This window comes from Echiichthys vipera, assembly GCF_963691815.1.
Source record: "Echiichthys vipera genome assembly, chromosome: 12".
Classification (NCBI taxonomy): Eukaryota; Metazoa; Chordata; class Actinopteri; order Perciformes; family Trachinidae; genus Echiichthys; species Echiichthys vipera.
The window spans coordinates 8184876-8207438 of record NC_139837.1 but is presented as its reverse complement, the minus strand read 5'-3'; the positions used below and the strand labels follow the sequence as shown (position 1 = coordinate 8207438).

Genomic DNA, 22563 nt, shown 5'->3' with positions numbered 1-22563 from the left:
CATGGCAGTGCTTGCCTTGGAAAAAGCCAGGATCCCGACTCTATCTGATTTCCTTCCTGTCTTTGACCCTGTCATTGTCCAGAGGGGTGTTGCTTCCGGAGTAGGTAGCCCCAGGCTCTAAATTCTCCATAACTTTAGTCAGCCAACATTACAAGATGACTGCACGCCATCATGACCTGCTTGCAACTGACTGAATCAGTGCCAGTGAAGGTAACAAAAATGACTATTTTGATGTTACTGTTTTTTTCCTTGTCTATTAAGACAGGATTTGGGATGAAGCAGGCTGGTGTCTGTAGGCCTTTTTGTACAGGCAGTGACTGCATTACTATAAACCAGGACAGAGTGGATTTTTCAACAGCTGAGGAAGCATGCCGACACAGCAACGGAGAGCTAATGACATTTCAGTCTGAGACAGATGAGGGCACCCTTGACCTTTTGAGTCAAGACTTGTATGGAACCTACTGGATTGGGCTACGTTTACCAGTTGCCGCCTGCAGCAACCTTTCAGCTCCATTGAGAGGCTATGAGTGGACTTCTGGTACTGTGAACAGGAGCTTTATTCCATCATTCAGCACCTGGAAAGACAGTGTAAAAAGCTGCTCTCCACGCTGTGTGTCACTGTCAAATGACCAAAAGTGGACAGAGAGGCCGTGCTCGGACAAAGCTGATGGGTTTCTGTGTAGAACAAAGCACAAAGATGCATGCCAGGCACGAGAATTATCCGATCCAAAAGTCATCCAGAGCTCTAAACGCTGTTCAGATGGTCCCTGTGAGCACTTATGCACGGATGTAAAAGAAGGTTATATATGCTCATGTTTCAGAGGATATGCCCCAGACAGCAAGAACCCCAGGCGGTGCAAATTGCACTGTGCACAACAGAAATGCCCTGCGGTATGTCAGAGAAACACCGAAAGCACATGCTTCTGTCCTGAAGGCTTTATAATTGATAATAAATTTTGCGAGGACATTGATGAATGTTTGAATTATGGATGCGATCAGGAGTGTAAAAACACTTTTGGAAGTTTTGTGTGCTCTTGCCGAAAGGGATTTGTTCTGAAAGACCAAGTGAAATGCATCAAAGCAGAGGGAAATGAGAGTTTTGTTGTCACAACTCCTATCTTTAAACAAACCGGCAAAAATCATACACTGAAAGGTTCTTCACTACATACTGGTGGACTTATCTGGATATGGATATTTGTTGTTGTGGTTGTGGCAGTGTTTATAGTTCTTGCAAGGTTTTATGTTGTTAAGCGTCAGAAGTCCAGAGAACAAAACTCCAGTCAGCAGTCTACTGCTCAGTCTGCTCCCGTGGACAATGCTGAGTGTTGATTTCAGTCAATGATCATTAGCAACTCCTCTGGTCGCTTTAGCATTTAGAGTTCACATTTTTCAGATGGCTGCAAAAAGTAGCTACCCAGAATAAACTACTTGTGAGTAACTGCTTAAGGTAATTCAGTAGAAAATATGAATAACATTCATTGATAAGAATACATTTGAAATGAAGTGGGGGTACTTTAAGTAGTTCTTTAAGAAGTACATAGGCCACTCAGTTCTTCATAATTAAAATGCAATTGTTGCATTAACATAAATGGCATATCAACATGTTGTAGGTAACCCTGGGATGTTAGAATACTACTGTACGTTGCAGTTCACTCAATGAGTTCAGCATATATGTTTCATAAGTAAAATGTTTAACTGAAAACTTTTATTTTCACATTAGCTTTCTGCTAAACCTTTGCACTTTTAACGTCCGCACTGTTTTTATTATTGTCTCTCTTTGTCTTTCTGTAATGCATTTTAATTCATGACATGTTGTGCTGTGAAGCACTTTGAGTCTGCCTTGTGTATGAAAAGTGCTATACAAATAAAGTTGCCTTGCCTTGCCTTGCCTATCTACAAAGCAGTTATTAAGTAAAACTGTCAGATAAACAGTCAGCAACTGTCTGGGTCATTGAGTTAAGACAAGTCTCACAAAATGGAAATCCTCCTGGAAGGTGCCGAATCCTTCAACTGTCAAAGTAAATGTATAAATTGTGTTATTTTCAGCACAGAGACTTATATTGTGTGCAAATGCATTTAAACTGTTGTAAAATATGAGTTTTGAAGTAAGGGGCAATAAAGCCATGTGTCATTTTGTGTTCATTATGTACAATGACATGAAATTAAAGTCATTCATAACTTTGCTATCATCATTCTTGTTCTTTGAGCGCCATCTACTGTTTGTTTGTACCAACTGCTGAGAAAGGGGAAGAAACAGTCACATAAGTGCACATATACTCAAAGATGTGCAAGCTTCTTTCTAGTGAATCCTCGTGTTGTTGATGATTATTTGATGAAAAAATGATCGCTCATTACAATACTGGGAGAGCTGGAATATTTTACCTAACAAAATAGGCTGTTTTTCTTGGAAGACATTTTGTCACATTAGGAAAGGCACAGAAAACAAATACTAAAATGATTTACATCTGTGCTCAATTATTTAAAGTAACATTAAATAATAAGCAATTTTTAAAAAGTGGGGGGAAATGGTTCCTGGTTCCTGGTCTCACTGTCGTCATGACTTACAGGGATATTTGCATAGAACAGGTCCTTTAATGTTAACACCTTTCTTATTATGACAAGTCATTTGTCTTCTGTATAATCCAATATTAAAGGTCTATGGCGTCATGTTTGTGAAGTTAAATGTTATCATCTGGTTACAATTTTCCATTGAATCTGCCTTATTTCCAAAACTGAAATTCAAAAATGTGTGTCTCAAAGTGCAATCAGTTCAGAATATACATTATCATCAGCAAACATTTTTAGTGCAACTTGATGATAAATTCAATTTATTATCCGACAGAATAAAGTCCTAGAGTCCATTATGCCTTTGCTACTTCTGGGGATTGAAGTCCTATATGCCTGTATGTTTGCTGCAGTACAACAATGCAGAGTGTTGGAGTTTAGCATCTTGTAGGTGCTTTTAGATCTGCCCAGACGCCCCACCCTTTTTGTCCCTGGCTTTCAACTCAGGCCGATCAAGACACCTGTTTACTGTATTTCATGTGTTTTTCTTACTGTATTGTATTGCGTGGACATGTAGCACTTTGGTCAACCGTTGGTTGTAAAGTAAAATCTTGCTAAACTGTTACAGTTTAGTAACTTGGGGGCGCCCGGTGACTCAGCGGTATAGCGGACACCCCTCATACAAAGGCTGGAAGGCCTCGCCGCAGTGGCCAGGGTTTGACTCTGAGCTGTGCACTGCATGACAGTGGGATTTGCAGCAGTTTTCTTTACTGTAAGTTACTGTGTTGTCAGTCAGCTACAGATAACTACCAGGCATTGCCGTAAACTCGCAGTCCAAACAGGTGAGAAAGCCCCCCCCACACACACACACAGACACGCATGTAAATGACCATGCTGTGATCTATGAGTGTGTGTGTCTCCACCGAAGAGATACACAAGTAAGGAAATTTATAATCAGATACATAGATATAGGTACATTAGACTGGCTCTTTATTACATGTCGACCTATCTCTCTCTCAGTTCCCCATTTCCTCTCAATATTCAGCTGTACTATAATAAAGGCAAAGAGCCAAAAAAAGAACAGTTTAGCATCTTATTTCCAACAAAGCTGGTCTCTGCTGACCAGTGGTACCAGTCACGGCTCTGGCTCAGTCTCAGCTTCAGTTGCACTCAGAATAGCATGTGACACTTTTTTTTTTTGTCATTTGCCTGTTGAATTACCTGCCTGCCACTAAAAATGTTTTACCTACTGAACAAACAGTACTCACTTCTTGTTTCGTACCCTAAAGCATTCCACCAGCTGTTTGCAAATGCAGTGTTGGTGCTTGAAATCTTAGGATAGTCTTGCAGCAATCGCTTTCTCGCCTTTTATGAGGGAAAAAGATGTAAAACAACAGCTCAAAAGCCCAAACCAGGGGAGGGCGATCAGTTCCTCTCTCTCTCTCTTCATATACATAATTGTACAGTTTTACAGAACTGTGGAAATGGAGGTTTTTTTTATATTTTCCTGGACATTGTCTCTTTTTATCTGGATGGGTAATTAAGTAGATCCCTCTCCCTCTTCATCTGATGCTTCCCATGATCCTTCAAAACATCAGAACAGATCATCGTCGTCATCATCATCATCCTCATCATCATCATCATCATCACCGCTCCGTCAATGACACCCTGAACCAGTCCTCTCTTTGTTAATTTAGTCACACATCTGCTAACTTGAATCAACGATCATGACCGAAAGAACGAGCTCGCGGGTACAAGCTGCCGAAATGGGAATCCTCAGGAGGGTGGCTGGAGTCTCCCTTAGAGATAGGGTGAGAAGTTCAGCCATCCGTGAGGAACTCGGAGTAGAGCTGCTGATCCTTTGCGTTGAAAGGAGCCAGTTGAGGTGGTTCGGGCATCTAGTAAGGATGCCCCCTGGGCGCCTCCCTAGGGAGGTGTTTCAGGCACGTCCAGCTGGGAGGAGGCCTCGAGGAAGACCCAGGACTAGGTGGAGAGATTATATCTCCACACTGGCCTTGGAACCCCTCGGGATCCCCCAGTTAGAGCTGGTTAATGTGGACCGGGAAAGGGAAGTTTGGGGTCCCCTGCTAGAGCTGCTGCCCCTGTGACCCGACCCCGGATAAGCGGATGAAGATGAGATGAGATGAGATCTGCTAACTAAAGGCAGTTGACAAAGTGACTGGATACACTATCACAGTGTTAACTTTAGGTATATCATGAAGCAGTTCCCTACAGCTGCCGCTAGATGTTACTGTTAAGACCTATTTTATTGATAGCCCTCCACCAATAATCAATATCTAAACAGTCCCTTTGGTTATGGAAACAAAGAGCACTAAAAGTCTGCCTGTTAATATGACACCATTAGTGCAAATGAGACCCTAACAGGGACTAACTTGAGTTTACACAAGTTAAATGGTGAACCAAATCACTCCTGAGATGACCTAGAAAATCCTGTTTATAAACTCCCAGAATCTATTCTTGCAGGAGGGGAAACTTTGACCATCATTGAGAGCTGCCTTTATCTCACTGGGTCTATATAAGTGTTTCCTCTTCTCTCCCTCGAAAAGAATCAGTCCAGATAAGACGGCTGTTAAACAGGAATTCCAGTGTGTAATCATCGGTGAGAAAGCGCCAAGGCTGTGAATGAACAAACACAATTAAAAAAAAAGAAAAAATGTGGGTGAACATCAGTTGTGACAGGAATCTCATAATGTGCTTGAAAAAAAGACTAGTTTATTATCTTTCATAACCATGATACTATAAGTCATGGAAAGAGTGATTACAGAACAGCACAGCCCAGTTCATTAAGAATAAGGTCCCACTGCAGTCAAGGAGTATCAGGACAGGGACACGTTTTCATTGAGTTGGCCCTGCTTCCCAGTACTTTAAAATGAAACCGTGACAATGAGGTGCTGAGTCAACTATGCAAGGGCTTGTTTAGGCTTAGAGTTGGGGTCAGAAGGTCAATAACGGGTCAGTATAGAAAGGGTCAGATGAAAAGAGAAGGACGTTTCAAAGGAACAAAATATATCAATAAATTCATCGTATTGGGAGACATGGTGGTTTAGAGGTTAGCACTGTCGCCTCCCAGCGAGAAAGTTCCAGATTCGCATCCCGGCTGGGGCCCTTTTGTGTGGAGTTTGCATGTTCTCCCCGTGTCTTCGTGGGTTTTCTCCGGGTTCTCCGGTCTCCTCCCACGATCCAAAGAAATGCACGTGTTATAATAATTGATGACTCTAAATCACCCGTAGGTGTGAATGATTGTCTGTCTGTGTTCGTCTCTATGTGTCCTGTGATAGACTGGCGTCCTGTCCAGGGTGTACCTCGCCTCACGCCCGATGTCAGCTGGGATCGGCTCCAGCCCCCTGCGACCCCGACAGGGACAAGCGGTTGAAGATGAATACCCTTGAAGATGAATGAATGAATGAATACATTCATCATATCATGATATCTCCCTTGATAATGGACTAAGAGACCTGTACTCTAGTGTTCTGAAAATAAAACTCTCAGTTGGATTCAGGTCATGTGAGGTAAGGTTGGCAAAATCAAAACATGACAACAAGTGCCAACCTTGCAGCGTCACCTGTCCTGCAATATAATTTTTTAATATGTATTACTCATTTAGAATGTTTTAATGGCATGCTTGAACATTGTTTGTTTGCCAAACCCTAAAAACACACAAAACTCAATTGCTTAACTATGTTTTAAAGGTTACGCACAACAAAAAAAGTCTCTGCTCTGCACACTAACATGCACTGGAGAATCCGGAGGCCGCCATGTGACCTCATTCTGCTGTGGTTTGTGATCTCCTGATAGATGTGTTATGTGACTAACAGAGCATATTGTAAAGTAGGAGTGCAGTGTTGATAAGACTGGGTGATACAAACCTAACCTGGATGGCTCCGGTTGTGGCTGACACGACTTCACCTCTGCCAGTAAATACACGGTCCTTTGAGAACATGATCAGCCAATCACAACAGGAGGAGTTCCCTTTTTTTGAAAAGGAACAAAAAAAAGAAAAACAGAAAAGAAAAAATAGGTTTTGTTGTCTTGTATGTGGCAGCGGCAGACAAGTAGTTTGGCTACATTTAAGTTGCCTTGTTCTCATTAGTACTTTGGTTTTATGCATCTTCTTTGGCAAAATGTTTTGTTTCAGATGTTATTCTTTGTCATGAGTTCATGTACTTGCACCACGATATGTGCAGTCTGCATTTGGAGAAGTGCTGTGCAATAAGGTTAATAATTATTACTTGATTAAAAAATGTTGCCTGTTAGCATATGAACACAAGCTTTACTGCATACACCATATATGTTTTCACATCCAACAACTTCCTGTATATGAAGCAACTCGTTACATTAACAATTACTTATGTAATACAACGTCCTTTGCACTTTGCTCCATTGCATTATTCTCATATTTTTTACAATTTCAGTGTTCTGTGCTTTGTATGCTCTATATATTATCATTATTATTATTATTATTATTATTATGGCTTAGTTTTATATGGCGTCTTTCTCAGTGCTCAAGGCGCTTTACAGAGTCCAGGTTCTGTTCATTCACACAGACACACATGGTGGTGGTAAACTACATAGTAGTCACAGCTGCCCTGGTCAAGATATACACTTGAGATCAAAGTTAGAGAACAAAGTAATACTTGATTTATTGTGAAATATTGTTATTTTTTTATTTTGTTGAGAACTTGATAAAATATACTCTGTGGCTATACCACTGCTCTACTAGCATGTTTTTTTTTTTTAAATAACCAAGGCACTTCAACAAAAACTATTTTTTGTGAAAAAACCATGAGCAAAATTAGAGAACAGTAACCATTGTGTCAGAAGAGAAGATTTAAACACTGTTTTCTTCGGGCTATAGGATTAAAAAATGAACAGGAAGTGTAGAGGCCCTTGCTTTGAATGACTTCAGCACATCTGCGCCCACAGGACATCACTAGTTTCTCACACTGCTCTGGTTCGATCTGCGTCCGTTCTTCTTCAGTCTCTTCCACAGTTCAGTAACTGTAGTGGGTTTCTTTGTCTCTTTGTTGCCAAGGATTTTCCAGAGATCCTCTATGGGGCTCTTCTGACACAATGGTCACTGTTCTCTTATTGTGCTCACTGCTTTTTTCAAAAAATAAAGATTTTTGTTGAAGTCCCTTGGTAATCTAAAAAAAAAAACATGCAAGTACGGAAGTGGTGTAACCAGAGCTGAATTCTGAACAATAAAAAATAAGAATATTTCCGAATAAATGAAGAATTAATCATTCGTTCTCTAATTTTGATCTCCAGTGTACATACTATACCTGTAGCACATAGCAGTCAACTGTTTATTTACCTTTGTTTTCATTTTGTTATCCTTATTTTTGGATATCTGTTTATGTGCATGTATATTGAGAGCAACAAAAACTTGGAGACAAATCCCTTATATGTGTTCACACTTGGCCATTAAAGCAGATTCTGATTATTGCTGTTGTGTAATACAATTACAAATAAACCCTATATTTCTGCTTACATCATTGCTGTTAATTTGTAAAACTCATGATTCATAAGAAATGTCTCCAGGGTGCATGATAAAATGATGAATGATGAAATGTTTGAGTTGGAGGAGATGGAGAGAAACACATTACAACATTTTCATATTATGCCCTGAGCCACTTGGGCAGCACCTTCTTTCAGGCCGGGTCCAAACTCTGTGTTTATTCAGCAGTCTGGCTGACATCAAACATGTCCCTACTAACCTAAACATCTAATACGTTTCACGCCGGGGACGTCTGCCTACGTAAACACGGAAGTGGGCACCGTCTCCCCTCGCTCCGTCCTATCAGAAAGAAGGCGTCCGTTTAAGGCGCGGTGTCATTGGGTTAAAGTTTGCCCCCTCCGGCGTTGCTCATATAAATAACAACAACAGGAGCCTGGTGAAGGCTAGCATGTGGCGAGACAACACGTTTGACAAGGAGCACGTTTCCATACAATTTTAAAGCAGTAAGGTTGCTGAATATCTCACCAGTTTGCCGAGAAAGCCGCAAGAAAACACCCGAGAAAAGCAGCAGCATGTCGGTCGACAGCGTGTTTCGGACCCGCTCTCTCGGTGTGGCTGCCGAGGGTCTCCCTGACCAGTACGCCGACGGCAAAGCAGCGAAGGTCTGGGAGCTGTACATCGGAGACACGCAGAGTAGGACGCAGGAATACAAAAGCTGGGTGGTGTCTTTGCTGAAAGAGCAAGGTGTGCGGAGAGTGCTGGATGTAGCCTGCGGAACAGGGTAATGTCAGGCCGACTCTGCAGCTTTACAGTGAGGGGTTTAAGTCTGGGCTGGTGGGGCAGTGAACGTCTCACCAAACTCCATTGAAAATGTGTTGAATTTAACGCATAACCCTTGTATATCAGCCAAAATCATACATACCAATCATACATTTTACTCCTGTTTTTGTATGTTTATAAACCATTCTTTAATTCGGCATTAGTTCTTTGCATCAAGTCTACATTATTTACATATACTTAATATGTAAAATTCCTCTGACTACAGCATAAGATAAGTGATATTGTGAAAAGCTGCAATGCCAAATGATGTGCAAAGTTGTCTATGAAGTGGAATTATGCACTATACAGCATATGATGTTTCTATGATTTCGCATATTTAATGTCTCAGTCATATTGAAGCAACTTTTTCATCATAATTACCCAGCAGGGTTGTGAATGGGTGTGATCATGAAAGTACTGATTGAGCTGCTCCATAGCAGAGTCTAGTTTTATAAAAAATGTGCCTCATTTACAGTGGAAGAAGAATCAATCCTGCATAAAATAGTTCATTTGAGGTTCAGATAATTCATTATGTAAAAGTATTAAGATGCATATTTGTTCTATAATAAATAGCCTAAATTAAATTGTCTTTATAGGTAACCTAGTTAGTTGGATTTTCCTGGAATTTCAACCCACTGCTGACCCTCTTTTTCTTTTTTTACTCTGAACAAAATCCGGATTAGGCGAGAGAGTGATGAATGAAAGTGCAGAGTTGCACCAGCCACTGTGCTTGTTCCTGTCTCTGGCACCACGAGCAGCTGAGACATGTTGATTAAAAGTGTTTGATGTTACAAATAAGAAGGCTTACATGGCCTACAACACAGAAGCCTCAAGATACAAGAGCTATTGTGCAGATCAACCTTTTTACATTTGACATCAGTTACATTCATTTGAACCACATCTAATAAACATAAAACAGAGGGTTACTGAATGGAGGATGTAGGCTACTGGTTTTTTTGTGGAAGTGGGAGCTAGCTGCTGTGTGTGTGCGTGTGTGCCTGCATGCGTGCACGTGTGTGACTGGTTCTGGGTTGTTGTAGGGAGTTTTGACTGGTTCCATGTTTACCACTGCTGATAGTGTATCTGTGCACTGGAACATCAGCAAGGCCATTGGCTGACCTCAGACAAGAAAACAACATACTTTAACCTGTCCCCAATTAGTCTTTCTGTCTGGGGTAGGTTGTGCAGGCGAAGCGCAATTATCACATATTTTGTCATCTAATGTAAAACCAATAAAACAGCTAAACCATCTGCAAACAGAACTACTGAAATGTATTTTTTTTGATCACCTAAAAACCATCACCACAGCCACTCTTATTTTGCTGGTAAACATCACTAAGCTAATTATCTTTATCGCAACACTCTCCGCTCTTGGTCAACACCACAATCATTTGCATCTCAAAAATAGACATTGTAAATCATCATATCTCACATATTGCTGCTGGGATCCAGTGTGGAGGGAAATTAGCACACAGACTCTGACCTCGGATTCTAGTATAGTAGTAGTGTGTCCCAGTCAGCAGCTCGGCGATCCGGGTCGACGTACACACGCTCACAGTGGAATGAAGTTACAAATGGCCTCGCTATTTTTGGCTGTCAAAATGTGCCTGTGATGCCGAGCTCTCCAGTTGTTCTGCCGTTAGATTTAGCAGCGACTTGTGCAAGAGCAGCAGAAACTGCAGACCATGCTTTTAGTAAAGAGTATCATCATCTTTACTTCATCCTCGATTTGAACCGTAGAGAACTCTGTTGCCTTGTACAACCTGAGATCTATGTTGCATAAGTGCAAAACGTTGCCTCAAGTATGAGGTTTAATTTTAGCTACAGTTTGTAGTATCTATTCTTACTTTTGGTTTGCTTGGTTTACTACATACACACTGTATTTTGTGATGTATTGCTTTGCTATTGTATATTATCTTGCAGTTACCCAGTAGTTGTTAATGATTGCAGGTTTTTTTTCCCCAGATTGCGTAATGAATTTCGCTCCGATGTTGCTCCTTAACAAGGGCCGTGCATCAATTTGTGTCGTTTGAATGTTTGCGTAGCTTTTCGTCACTATTTGATCAGCTCAAGGAGAGTCCAAACCAAACGTAACAGCCCTATTCCAGTCTGTGTTTTGGCTCGGGTTCATGTTGTTCTGCCAGGCTCTCTAAAAGCAGGGCGAGTGACTCACTGTTATCTCTTTATATCTGTCAAACATTGAGGGATTGTGACTTTCCTCACAAACCGCAGTGCCGTTTGTTCCACTTTGAGGGATTACATTTATGCTGTCTTCTTATACAGAATGAATTTGTATTTACAGAGCCCATGTGTTTCATTTCGTAGAGTTGACTCCGTCATGTTGGTGGAGGAGGGCTTTAATATGACTAGCGTGGACGCCAGCGACAAAATGCTCAAGTACGCTCTGAAGTCAAGATGGGAGAGAAGAAAAGAAACAGCTTTCGACCAGTGGGGTACGGCATTTTTCATTTGGTTAAGCTTGAATTGTCATGTTTGAATGTTCAGAACACTTGAACGTTATTTAACTCATTTTCTTTATTGCATAAACTGAGTGTGATACTTTAGATCATGTCAAATCAAATTGCTGCGGTGTACACAACCTCATATTTTCCTCTTTGGCTGTTCTTTCCCCTCTTATCCTCAGTAATCGAAGAGGCCAACTGGTTGACGTTACCAGAGGACCTTCAGAAACCAGGGCCTGGATTTGACGCTGTTATCTGCCTCGGCAACTCATTCGCCCACTTACCAGACTTTAAAGGTGTGTGAGATAAAGGGACAGGTCCATACATAAGAAATCAATCTGGATTCTGGATCACAATAAGAACCAGAGATCTATTTGATTCTTTCCAGACCATCTCCAACCAACCAAAATCTATCCTGGAATTGATGCCAATTATCAACCAATGTCAAGCCACTTACATAATCTCTTATCCACACGTGATTGAATTGAAGATTATCCCGTTAATGCTGCATGATCATGTTATTGCTCTCAGGGGACCAGAGTGACCAGAAGTTGGCCCTTCAGAACATTGCCAGTATGGTCAGACCAGGCGGGATCCTCATTATTGATCACCGTAATTACGACTTCATCCTGGAGACCGGTCGGGCGCCACAAGGCAAAAATATCTACTATAAGGTACTTAGCAAATTGATTTAGGGACAAGTTTGGTGATTTATTTCCAGATTCTGCGTTGTCCTATTTTGTATTTTCTGAGTTCTGTGTTTTACGATTTAAGCACATTTTGTCGGTTGTGTCTAATCATGTGGCGGATGAATACAACTTCAATGATTCAAAAAGAAAAATATTCAATTGCTATCGATGTTCCGATCTAAATTTGGCTGTGAGCATCAAATTCCTCAGTGCTCCAATCACGTAGCCATCACAGAGGGCCCCTAGCCCATGACACAAGTCCAAGAGGCTCTCTGAAAGCAGAGGACGGAAGCCCATAAATGCCGTAAATGATTATAATGGTGGGGAAAGCCCTGATTTAACAAATTCCAAGATATTCCACATTTTACAGTATCATAATTCTGCTAGTCCATAACTGTTTTCTGCATCGTGGGAACCCAGTTAATGGAGTTGAGAATGTTTCTTTAAAGAGGTGAAAATTCACATTTAGATTTATCATTTGGTAACCCATCCAACCTCATTCTTAACATGACTCCGCCAGATGGATTGATTTGCATAATTCGCATTTGCTCTGCATATCCATCTGGGAACTCTGGGTTGCAGATCTTGAGGCGGGAATACTGTTTGCTGATTGGATAAATCATCTGTCTATCACCACCTATGTTGGTGAATGAATGAACCGTATACCTCGCCATGTGAGTGAAGGCATCAGTCTTGACATAAACATCTAGCCATGTTAAAACAAAGGCAACAAATTAACAGATATAAATGTACTTAATATTATTTATTAAAAAAGTGAACATTAGCAGCAAAAAGAAATAACACTTTCATGTAAAGTGCACTGCGTGAAACCCAACAAACAATAGCCTAATTAACTTGGTGTGTATGATATTAATAAAAATCAATCCAGCTAATTATTCAATACGGGCACTGATATCGGATTTGGGTATCGGTGTTTGTGTTCCAAGTAAAGTTAAGCCGAACAATCCGTGACCTGCGAGGAGCTACTGGTAGTTGAGCAGGTAGCTGGGGGAAGTGCTGACGACATGATGGGCAACTGTCCGATCAAAACAACGATGGCTTCTCCTAAAAGGTTAGCTTGGATGCTGCAGTTACATCAGAGCAGGAGAGTATGTCCTCATTGAAAGAGCAGAGAACGGCGTTAAAGGCTTTTTTTTAGATGGAAAAGACGTTTTCACAGTTATAAGAGACTACTGAAAGATATCAAAGAAGATCAAAGCCCTCAGCCTGACCGGTCCAAAAACTTTTCAATCTTAATGCCTGCTCTATCTGAGTCTTCAGTGTTTTGCGAAGAGGAGTTGGACAGACAATTGTTTACCAAGGGATTTTTACACTATCCCTAGCAGCAGCTGAGTTTAAGACCTAAATCTCTCTCCAGAAACCGCCGGATATTGTGAGATTTTCTATGAAAGTGGTCCTAGAGAAACAGAAGGAAATGCGGAGTACCAAAGAAAAATACCAATTTGGAAAGTTGGAAAAGTATGTTATGTAGCTTAAAATAATATGTAGCATCTACAGTACTTTGTAGCTAAATGCACATTTATTTGCATTGACTATTAGTACCATGATGGCTTACAGTGTGTTGATATCTTAAGTTAAATAAAATAACCAATCCTGCAATTTATTATCAATCTTTTTGGCAATTTGGAGAAAGATTAGATGGAAATATACAGATATTACTGCTGGTGCCAACAGCAATGAGTCATATTTGATTACTTCTCCACAAAACAAGTTCCATATTCTTTAATCAAGCCAAAATAGAAACTAACCAGCTGGAAGGCCTAAATAGAAATACTAAATCAACAGCTGTGTGCTAGAGCAAAATCTACTACTGATACCTCTGTAATCCCAGAGTCTGCTCTCATCTCCAACCCTGTACTCTAACAATAGGAGGTAGTCCTGGTGTTGTTCAGTCACTGCTCACTCACTACTGAAGAAAAGTTTTTTTTGGTGCCTAATGCTGATGGACATGTTTCATGTGTGTTTGTGTTGCGCTGCAGAGTGATCTAACTCAGGACATCTCCACTTCGGTGCTGTGGGTCAACAATAAGCCCCACATGATCACTCTTGACTACACCATCCAAGTGCCCAAAGCTACCCTCCACAATCTTCCTGAAGTCAGGTAGGTCAGCACGCACACAGCATTAGGGCTGGACACTATGGGAAGAAAAAACAAGCCTTCTATGAGTGTATGATTTTTATATTGCTTGCACAGTTTCTGGAGAATCAATTGATTCATTGCTAATAGATAAAATAACCAGGCATTTATGTCTGTTTTTGGCAAATTAAAGGAGCAGTGTGTAGCATTTAGTGGCATCTAGCGGTCCACAATGCTACAGTGGTCTTCAGGTCACACAAAAAACAAATTTCCCTCTCCAGAGCCAGTGTTTTCTACTGTAGAAACATGGCGTTGCAACATGGCAGGCTCTGTGGAAGCACTATGTCCCAATGTAGATATGAAGGGCTCATTCTAAAGTGAAGCACGATTCTTAGGGCGCAATCGCACTGTCCATCCGTCCCGTGCCCCGTGCTTTAGGGTACTTGTCCCACCTCCCTCTCCCCTTGCGGGCCAGGCCCGTTTGTACTCACACTACCTGGGCCTCGGCGAATGCTTCTTGCTGCCTATACGTCATCACGCCGTAACACGTCACACGCATTGATTGACGTCATCGGGATGCGTCACTTTGTTTACAAATCTTTCCATAGACCTCAGTTTTTGTGCATCTTGTCCGACTGTTTTTGAATATTTTCATCCGACCAAATCTGCAGTAAACACTCCACCTCCGCATCACACCAATGTGAACCTTTCGCCGCCATTGTTTTAAATGTCAGCACATGCTACGTCCTTTTTTCTGTCTGAACAGGCGCACATAAAATGACGTCAGAACCGCCGTAGACCTCGTGCTCGTACACGTGCGCATGCTCGTACACATGCTCGTACACGTGCGCACGCTCGTGCTCGCACACGTGCAAACGTGCTTTACGAAAGCCCACCTCTCCCAAACCGGCCACTAACACTGGTCAAACGAACTAGACTCTACCCGTGAAACGTGCTTGGGCACAGTACAGATGGAAAGTGTGAGTACGCCCTGTGTTTCAGGTCTGACTCTGCAAACGTACTCAGAAGGCTGCTTTCCTAAACAAATGAGTTTATGAAAGAATATTACCAGTTCTAGAAATGAACACAAAAAACAATAAAAACAAGATGAATAGCTATATAAACGTGTTTATTATCAGTAAATTGCTGACCATTTAAATAAGGAATGAGTATAAAATAAATAACTTTATGACACCATTTATAAATCATCCCAAGCATCATTGTTTGCTTTATATGTTCTGGCATTATCAAATAACTGGCTCTTCAGGCATCATAAACATGCATTTGTTAGGGTATAATAACAGAGATGACGTGTGACCCTTTGAATATTTGGTATTTGTCTCTTTTTTTCCCCTGTGAAGACTCTCATAATGTTGTTTTCTGAAATACCTTACAGTCAAGGTCGTTGGATTCTCTCACCAAACACGTCAGACACAATAGCAAGTAACCTTTAAAGAGTGGCTGGAGGAATTTCAATGTTTGCATGCTCCGTTTGTCCTCTGCAGTAAATTCCGTCTGTCCTACTACCCTCACCGTCTGGAGAGCTTTACAGCTTTGCTGAACGAGGCTTTCAGCGGCAAAATGGAGCACAGCGTCTACGGAGATTTCAAGACATACGTCCCCGGCAAGTCCCAGGCCCCGTGCTACTTCATCCATGTCTGTAAGAAGACCGCCTAAGAGCCCATCCCACCAACTTGCTACACACACTGCGAAGAAAATGATAGCTCTTTGTCCTCTTTAAGTCTGAACATGCCACTGCTGTCCTCCAGATATGAGTAAAATTCAATTTGAATACGTTTTTAAGAGACATTTCATCTTAAAAGCATATTGGCACTAAAATCATGATAGTTTGTGTTACTCATGAGCATACACAAGCATGGCAGTGCCAGTAGCTAGTAGTAATAATATATAATCAGTGATTGTTTTTTTGTCTATGGTCTCAAAAGTTGTAATTAATATAATTTGCTATGTTTTAATTTGTAATGATTGTAAAGGGACGTATGCTAAAATGTTTGGCTTTACCGGGAACATTGTGATGTCTCTGTGAAACGTAAAACACAGTGTGTTTCTAAAACTTTCAAATAGTAACAGTCCAGAAAGGTCAAAGCTAGTTTGAAAAATATATGCCAAAAGTGTCGGACCACTGTTAACAGTTGCCCATATCTGGAATTTCCCCAATGTGCCGTGTGCTGCTTTTGTGTTTACCTCATCTCCTCCCTGCTTCCCTCCTTTGACATCCGCCATGAGGATGTTTGGAAATGGTGCTGTACATCAGTGATATTCCTCATGATGGAACACTTAATCACCAGTAATGTACAAAGCGCTAAGATATATTAGACGATTATATTTTGTATTTTTACCACAAGGGTCTTAAAAACAGATAAAGCATCTGTGCTTTGTGAATAACATTACTGTATCTTGGAGCTTGGAAAGAAAAACAAAACACCAAATCACCTTCTGGCCTACTGCCTTTCTTTAGGTTCAGGCAAATCTGGCACAGCACGAAGGCAGTTTGAGTTCATTAGCATCACTTTTATGGCGGTCCCCCCCGTGTTAAACAGGAATTGTGCTCACCTTGGTGGATGTCATTTGAATAAGACCAGAGAACAGACAGTGACGATTGTGACTCACCCTGAACTTATTTTAAAAAGAAAAGGCCTATTTAACCTGTTTGGATCAAATCAGTACCTGACTGTCGGTCCGATCAACAACCCTCCACCCTGAAGTGTCCTTGGCCACCTCTCCAAATCCCCTCCCGCTCCACAGCTAAATGACCTCTCTGAAGCTGAAAAACAACAAAGCCTGCTCTTGAGAAGAACAACTTCTCATATTTGAAAGGAATCTGACTTGTTGTAGCAATTTCAATTTTGTTTAACAGGACTCTAGTGTCTCCTATTTTATGTTTACGTTATTTGAGCCAAAATCCGCCTTTTACGTGTTCTGGTCACAAATGAACGTACAACAGGCCAGGAGTGAGAGTGAGCACTTATTCGTCCTACTGAGGATCCATAAATCATTTTAGGAATACTCAGAAAGCCAGTGACTGTACTAAAACTGATTACAAATGCAGATGGTTGCATTACAGTAACAACACAACAATCCAACGGTCTTTAAAGTTGTGTTATAAACCAAAGATATTTGAAAAGTGTTGTTTTCTGCTCCATCTTTGAAATCTGTTGCTCCAAAAGTGACAGAAAGTTGAATCTTTTTCACTTGTGCAGCACAGTAAATTGAGTTTACCCAAATAATAATGGAAGAATAATTATAATGTTGCTGTATTATCCAGGTTCAAAATAGCTTTCGCTTTGACACCAAATTAAAAAAGTGATTTTCACTGGAATGAGAAAGGAGCTCTTTCCCTGCTGTCTGCCCAAACGAGAGCTCACGGTGCATTCAAGTGTTGTGCCAGTGCCTCTTGTAGAGCTACATGTTTGGTACGTGGTAGTTTGTGATTAAAATCAACAGTAGGGTCAGGACGTGGTAAGATGTTGGCTAGATGTTTGCTTTGAAAGTTTATGTAGAGATTTCACAGCAGTCTTATTATGTTGCCTTAGAAAAAAAGTGTCAACATTTTATAATGAAAAAGGATTATTGAAGGACTTTTGCATGAAATAAAAAAATAAATAAAAAAACTAACCTGATTGTCACATTTGTATTTTCAGTATCATGTGGTGGCGGTGGGATTCATACTAATTGAATTTAAAGAGGATCAGATCCTTTAATGATATTACCAGATTTATGAAGCCAAGTAAACGTTTATGTTCGGAAGGTTATGGCACCTGGCTCATATATTTTCTATAAAAGGGTTTTGGACTTTTGGACATGTCCGCGAGCTCTTTAGGAAAGCACCTTATTACAGCCATGTTGATAACAGTAGATGACTCAGTATCAAGTAAAGATATTTGTACTTGCATTTTGTGTTGCTTTTATGCAGAATTAAAATACACAGAGTATTTTAAGGATCAGGATTTTCATGATAACTGTGCCCTAGCAGCTGATAAAACTACTTTCTATTCAAATGTTCCAGTGAGTGAGCCAGCGTGCACCAGGACCCTGAAATCAAAGCAGCTAAATGGAATTCATCTCATCTTCATCCTCTTATCCGGGGTCGGGTCGTGGGGGCAGCAGCTTTAGCAGGGGACCTCAAACTTCCCTTTCCCGGGCCACATTAACCAGCTCTAACTGGGGGATCCCGAGGCGTTCCCATTATTTACACCTTTGCTCTCTCTTCTACTACTACTCAGTCAAAATGTGTTGGGTGAAAAAGGCCTGTCGCCATGTTACTCCATCAACATGATGGGATCCTTATTCTCACATAAAGGCATCTGTCATTGTCCTCTAAGTGCAGAATACAGGATGGGCACAAGGGGGCACTGTTACATTACATGCAACTGTTGAAAAGCAGTCAAATCCAACAGATGAGGACCAAACGGCATTAGTAAACTACTGCTTTGTGTCTTTCTGCGTGATGAATTTTATATTCATACCAATGTAATTCTTTGACCTTATCCAGGCAAAGTTTTCATTTAATTTAATGGCGCTGGTCTGGCCTCAATTATGTTCATTGTGATTGCCAAACTATTTTATATATTGCCTTAAAGACCCAAAGTCTTCCTTTATTTTATGGTGGAAGATTGAAACCTATATAAGACATTTTGCCTTCTAGATCCCTTTCAAGAAACTGCTGCCGTAAATAAAAAATTCAAAGAAAGTAGAGAGTTCTTAGCCCCAATAAAACATACAGCTTCTTCACTTTCTGACACTTTGTCAGTGAGTGGCATTTCCTGCCTTGTCTGTCTAGCTTGTCAACATGAACTTGCTCACCACCAACCAGCTTCTCTTCCCGGGAGTGGAGCGCCTGTAGCTCATCTCACGTCTCCGAGGTATGCGATCAGACTCTGTGGTAGACGGCCGTGCAAGGAGCTGATACACAAACCAGATGTGAGAACCGTTTGCCAGATGTGGCTGCTCTGCTCTGCTCTGCTTTGCTCCAGTAAAGGGAGTCAAAGTGGTCAACCGTGACTGGCTTCACTGGGGAGGATTGCTTTCACAGCACGTCATTGGCCAAATCAAACAAAAACAGAGAGAAAGATTGGATTGGAAGAAGGAGACGAGTAATTATGATTAATAATGGGTATACTGAAGACAGAGGTGTACAATATGTTGTGGAACTATTTCGAGGAACCTCAGCATTAAACTCACTCGTCAGATTTGGATTTTCTGGCTCTAGCATTTGACAGCGTGGCGAGATCCAGTACTCATTACATCCTTTCATCTGGTGCCTTACTGACTGTTGTTTGGATACAACCGGTCGTGCAGCTGTTACATGTTTGGTCTTTTTAAACTCCTCATAGATGGTACATCACCTGAAAAAAAGAAAGTGTAGCAACAGTTTGTTTGGAGTTCATTTTCTGTAACCAGACCTTTTGGCAGAGGTCTGGACAATTTCAACCCCATTTTTGGTTAAGAGGATACAATGGGCTGTCGTTTTACTCCAAATCTTTGAAATGACATTATTGAAGACTTGTTCGTAACCATTAATACATAAACAGTACGTGCAGTTTATTGTCCAAACTCGTCATATTTCTGCCTGAGGATTTACGTCGTGCTTGATAAGAAGGATAAAATTCTCCTTTAGCTGTGAACTCTCTTCCCTTTCTGAGGCGAGAAACACGGCTTTGATGTGTCAGTAACTGATTAAGCCCTTAGCAACTCAACAGCAGCAATGCAAAATTAAGCCAGTAAAATGTTTCACTCATTGAAAACAGATACAAAAAGACGCCCCAGGCTGCTAAAACACACAGCGCCTCAAGCCTGATCTATATTTTTATTCAAACAGTGGATACATGACAGTGGAATGTGAAATTCACGTCAGTGCTAATAGCCACATTCAGTTAGTTTGCATCTTCAGAGAGTTGGTGGTAATGAAGTGCATGTATAAGCGACGTCCTCTGCTCCATATCATGCCATCTTCTTAGGGCGCACTCACACTGTCCTTCCGCACCGGGCCAAAACAGGTTTTTCGGGTCAAGCCTAGTGCGTTTGACCAGTGCGAGTGCAACCGCTCCGCGCATAACTGCGTCCACGGCCCATCTGAGAGAGGTGGCCGTTTTTGTAGAGCGCTTTGCACATGTACGAGCACAACGCCTACGGCGGTTCTGAGGTAATTTATATGTGCCTGTTCGGACATAGAAAATAGAAGGAGGGACCATGCGCGGACATTTAACAACATCAACAATTGCGGCGAAAGGTTCATGTTGGTGTGATGCGGAGGTGGAGTGTTTACTGCAGATTTGGTCGGATGAAAATATTCAAAAACAGTCGACAAGACGCACAAAAACTCTGAGGTCTATGGAAAGATTTGGAAACAAAGCGACGCATCGCGATGACGTCAATCAATGCGTGTGACGTGTTACAAAGTGATGACGTATGAACAGAAACGAGGCCCAGGCAGTGTGAGTACAAACGGGCTCGGGGCACGGTGCGGAAGGACAGTGTGAGTGCGCCCTTAACAGTCTGAAGATGCAGCACTGACAAGAGTGATTATAAATCCCAAATAGCCAATCGTTTTCTCTCTGTCTTGTGAGTTACATGTTTCCTTCTTGTCTCTGCCATTGCCTTGCCTAATGTGTTCTTGGTACAAAGGTAACGTTTATACTTAGCCACATGGAAAGTTGCAATCACATGCAAAAAAACCTTGGTTAAACCTTATGGTCTCTGCTGATCGTGGTGGTGCCTGCTGCCGTGGTCCTGCATGACGCTTCCTGCTACTTCTATAACTATTAGTCATTTATACTGTCACTAGTCTTATAAACTATAAAACTTGTAGCCATAAAAACACCATCAGTGGTGTGTGTAGCTGTACCATAGCTGCTATTGCAGCTACTCATCATTGATCATGTTTGTCATAATTATCATTTTCATTTTCTATCACCTTAGCTGTGCGTGTTCCTACTATTCTGCTGCATTAACTGCCATAACATACAAGTCATATTCACATTACTATAGATATTATTATAGTTACTGTTACGCATCTCTGTAAGTGTGTCTGTCTGTCTTTGTCTCTCTCTGTCCATCTTTTCTCTCCTTTTCTTCCTCCCCAACTGGTGCAGACAGATGTGCGTCCTCCACAGAGCTGGGTCTGTCTGACGTTCCTGTCTGTTGTAGTGAAGGTTTTTGTTGCCACTGTACTCTACGGGGGAATTGTTGGGTCTATGTAAATCATAAATAAGTCATAGAGTGTGGTCTTTACCTACTCTGTAGTGTCCTGGGATAACTTTTGTTAGCGGCCATAAAAAAGGTTTACACACAACAATGAACTAGCAGCACAATATTCCTAAACAATTAACACAGGTTTAAACATTAAAAGATCATTCAGACCAGTTCAAGTCTGTCCCGACTGGTTTTAGAGAGTATTTAAGGCTAATTCTCAAGTTATTTTTTGTAGCTCTCTGTTAGCATGCTAATACGTTGATCTTGTTATCATGCTAATACGTTGATCTTGTTAGCATGCTAATACGTTGATCTTGTTATCATGCTAATACGTTGATCTTGTTAGCATGCTAATACGTTGATCTTGTTATCATGCTAATACGTTGATCTTGTTATCATGCTAATACGTTGATCTTGTTAGCATGCTAATACGTTGATCTTGTTAGCATGCTAATACGTTGATCTTGTTATCATGCTAATACGTTGATCTTGTTAGCATGCTAATACGTTGATCTTGTTAGCATGCTAATACGTTGATCTTGTTATCATGCTAATACGTTGATCTTGTTATCATGCTAATGCATTGATCTTGTTAGCATGCTAATACGTTGATCTTGTTATCATGCTAATACGTTGATCTTGTTATCATGCTAATGCATTGATCTTGTTAGCATGCTAATACGTTGATCTTGTTAGCAGGTTAATATGTTGATCTTGACTCACCGGGATTTCTATTGTTTACGCAACTCACGTGGTCCTACTCGAACTCGCGGCACACCGACGGTCTCTTCTGTCTCTCTGTCTTCAGTTTCTGACTTCTAACTGTTCATTTTTATGTATCAGTTAAACTCTTACGTTTCTTTTCCTCCAGTTACTAACACAACTGCACCAGACATCAGTGGAGAGGGGCTCACAAAGATCGGGTCTAAGGTGAGATGCACACTCCCGTCAGATTTTCTCTCACCGAAAACAGCGCAGAAAAAACGGCCACCTAATTTCAAGAGACAGTAACGCATATACAGCTTTGTCTGTAGGAGAATATATTTTTACTGCTCCCCTCTCATGAAAAAATTACTTAGATTTTAGAGAATACTTAAAACATACCCCAAGTGAAGGAGTTCAAGTACCTCGGGATCATGTTCACGAGTGAGGGGACGATGGAGCGTGAGTTTGGCCGGAGAATCGGAGCAGCGGGGGCGGTGTTGCAGTCGCTCTACCGCACCGATGTGACGAAAAGAGAGCTGAGCCGGAAGGCAAAGTTCTCGATCTACCGGTCAATCTTCGTTCCTACTCTCACCT

General features: G+C 41.2%; 1 protein-coding gene across 1 annotated transcript; it reads left to right on the top strand.

Moving 5' to 3' along the window:
- Positions 1 to 8425: 8425 nt before the first annotated feature.
- gnmt (glycine N-methyltransferase) lies at positions 8426 to 17648 on the top strand. Its single transcript, XM_083923936.1, has 6 exons — positions 8426 to 8765; positions 11129 to 11256; positions 11448 to 11561; positions 11797 to 11939; positions 13955 to 14076; positions 15558 to 17648. The coding sequence occupies exons 1-6, from the start codon at positions 8557 to 8559 to the stop codon at positions 15727 to 15729; spliced, it is 888 nt and encodes a 295-aa protein (XP_083780062.1). The 5' UTR covers positions 8426 to 8556; the 3' UTR covers positions 15730 to 17648.
- Positions 17649 to 22563: the final 4915 nt, after the last annotated feature.

What these genes read in the sequence shown, in the direction of transcription:
- gnmt (XM_083923936.1), top strand. Translation starts at nt 8,557, where the DNA reads ATGTCGGTCGACAGCGTGTTTCGGACCCGCTCTCTCGGTGTGGCTGCC. An exon ending in CCACTTACCAGACTTTAAAG is followed by an intron (nt 11,562 to 11,796) that starts GTGTGTGAGATA and finishes TATTGCTCTCAG; the next exon opens with GGGACCAGAGTGACCAGAAG. An exon ending in GCAAAAATATCTACTATAAG is followed by an intron (nt 11,940 to 13,954) that starts GTACTTAGCAAA and finishes GTTGCGCTGCAG; the next exon opens with AGTGATCTAACTCAGGACAT.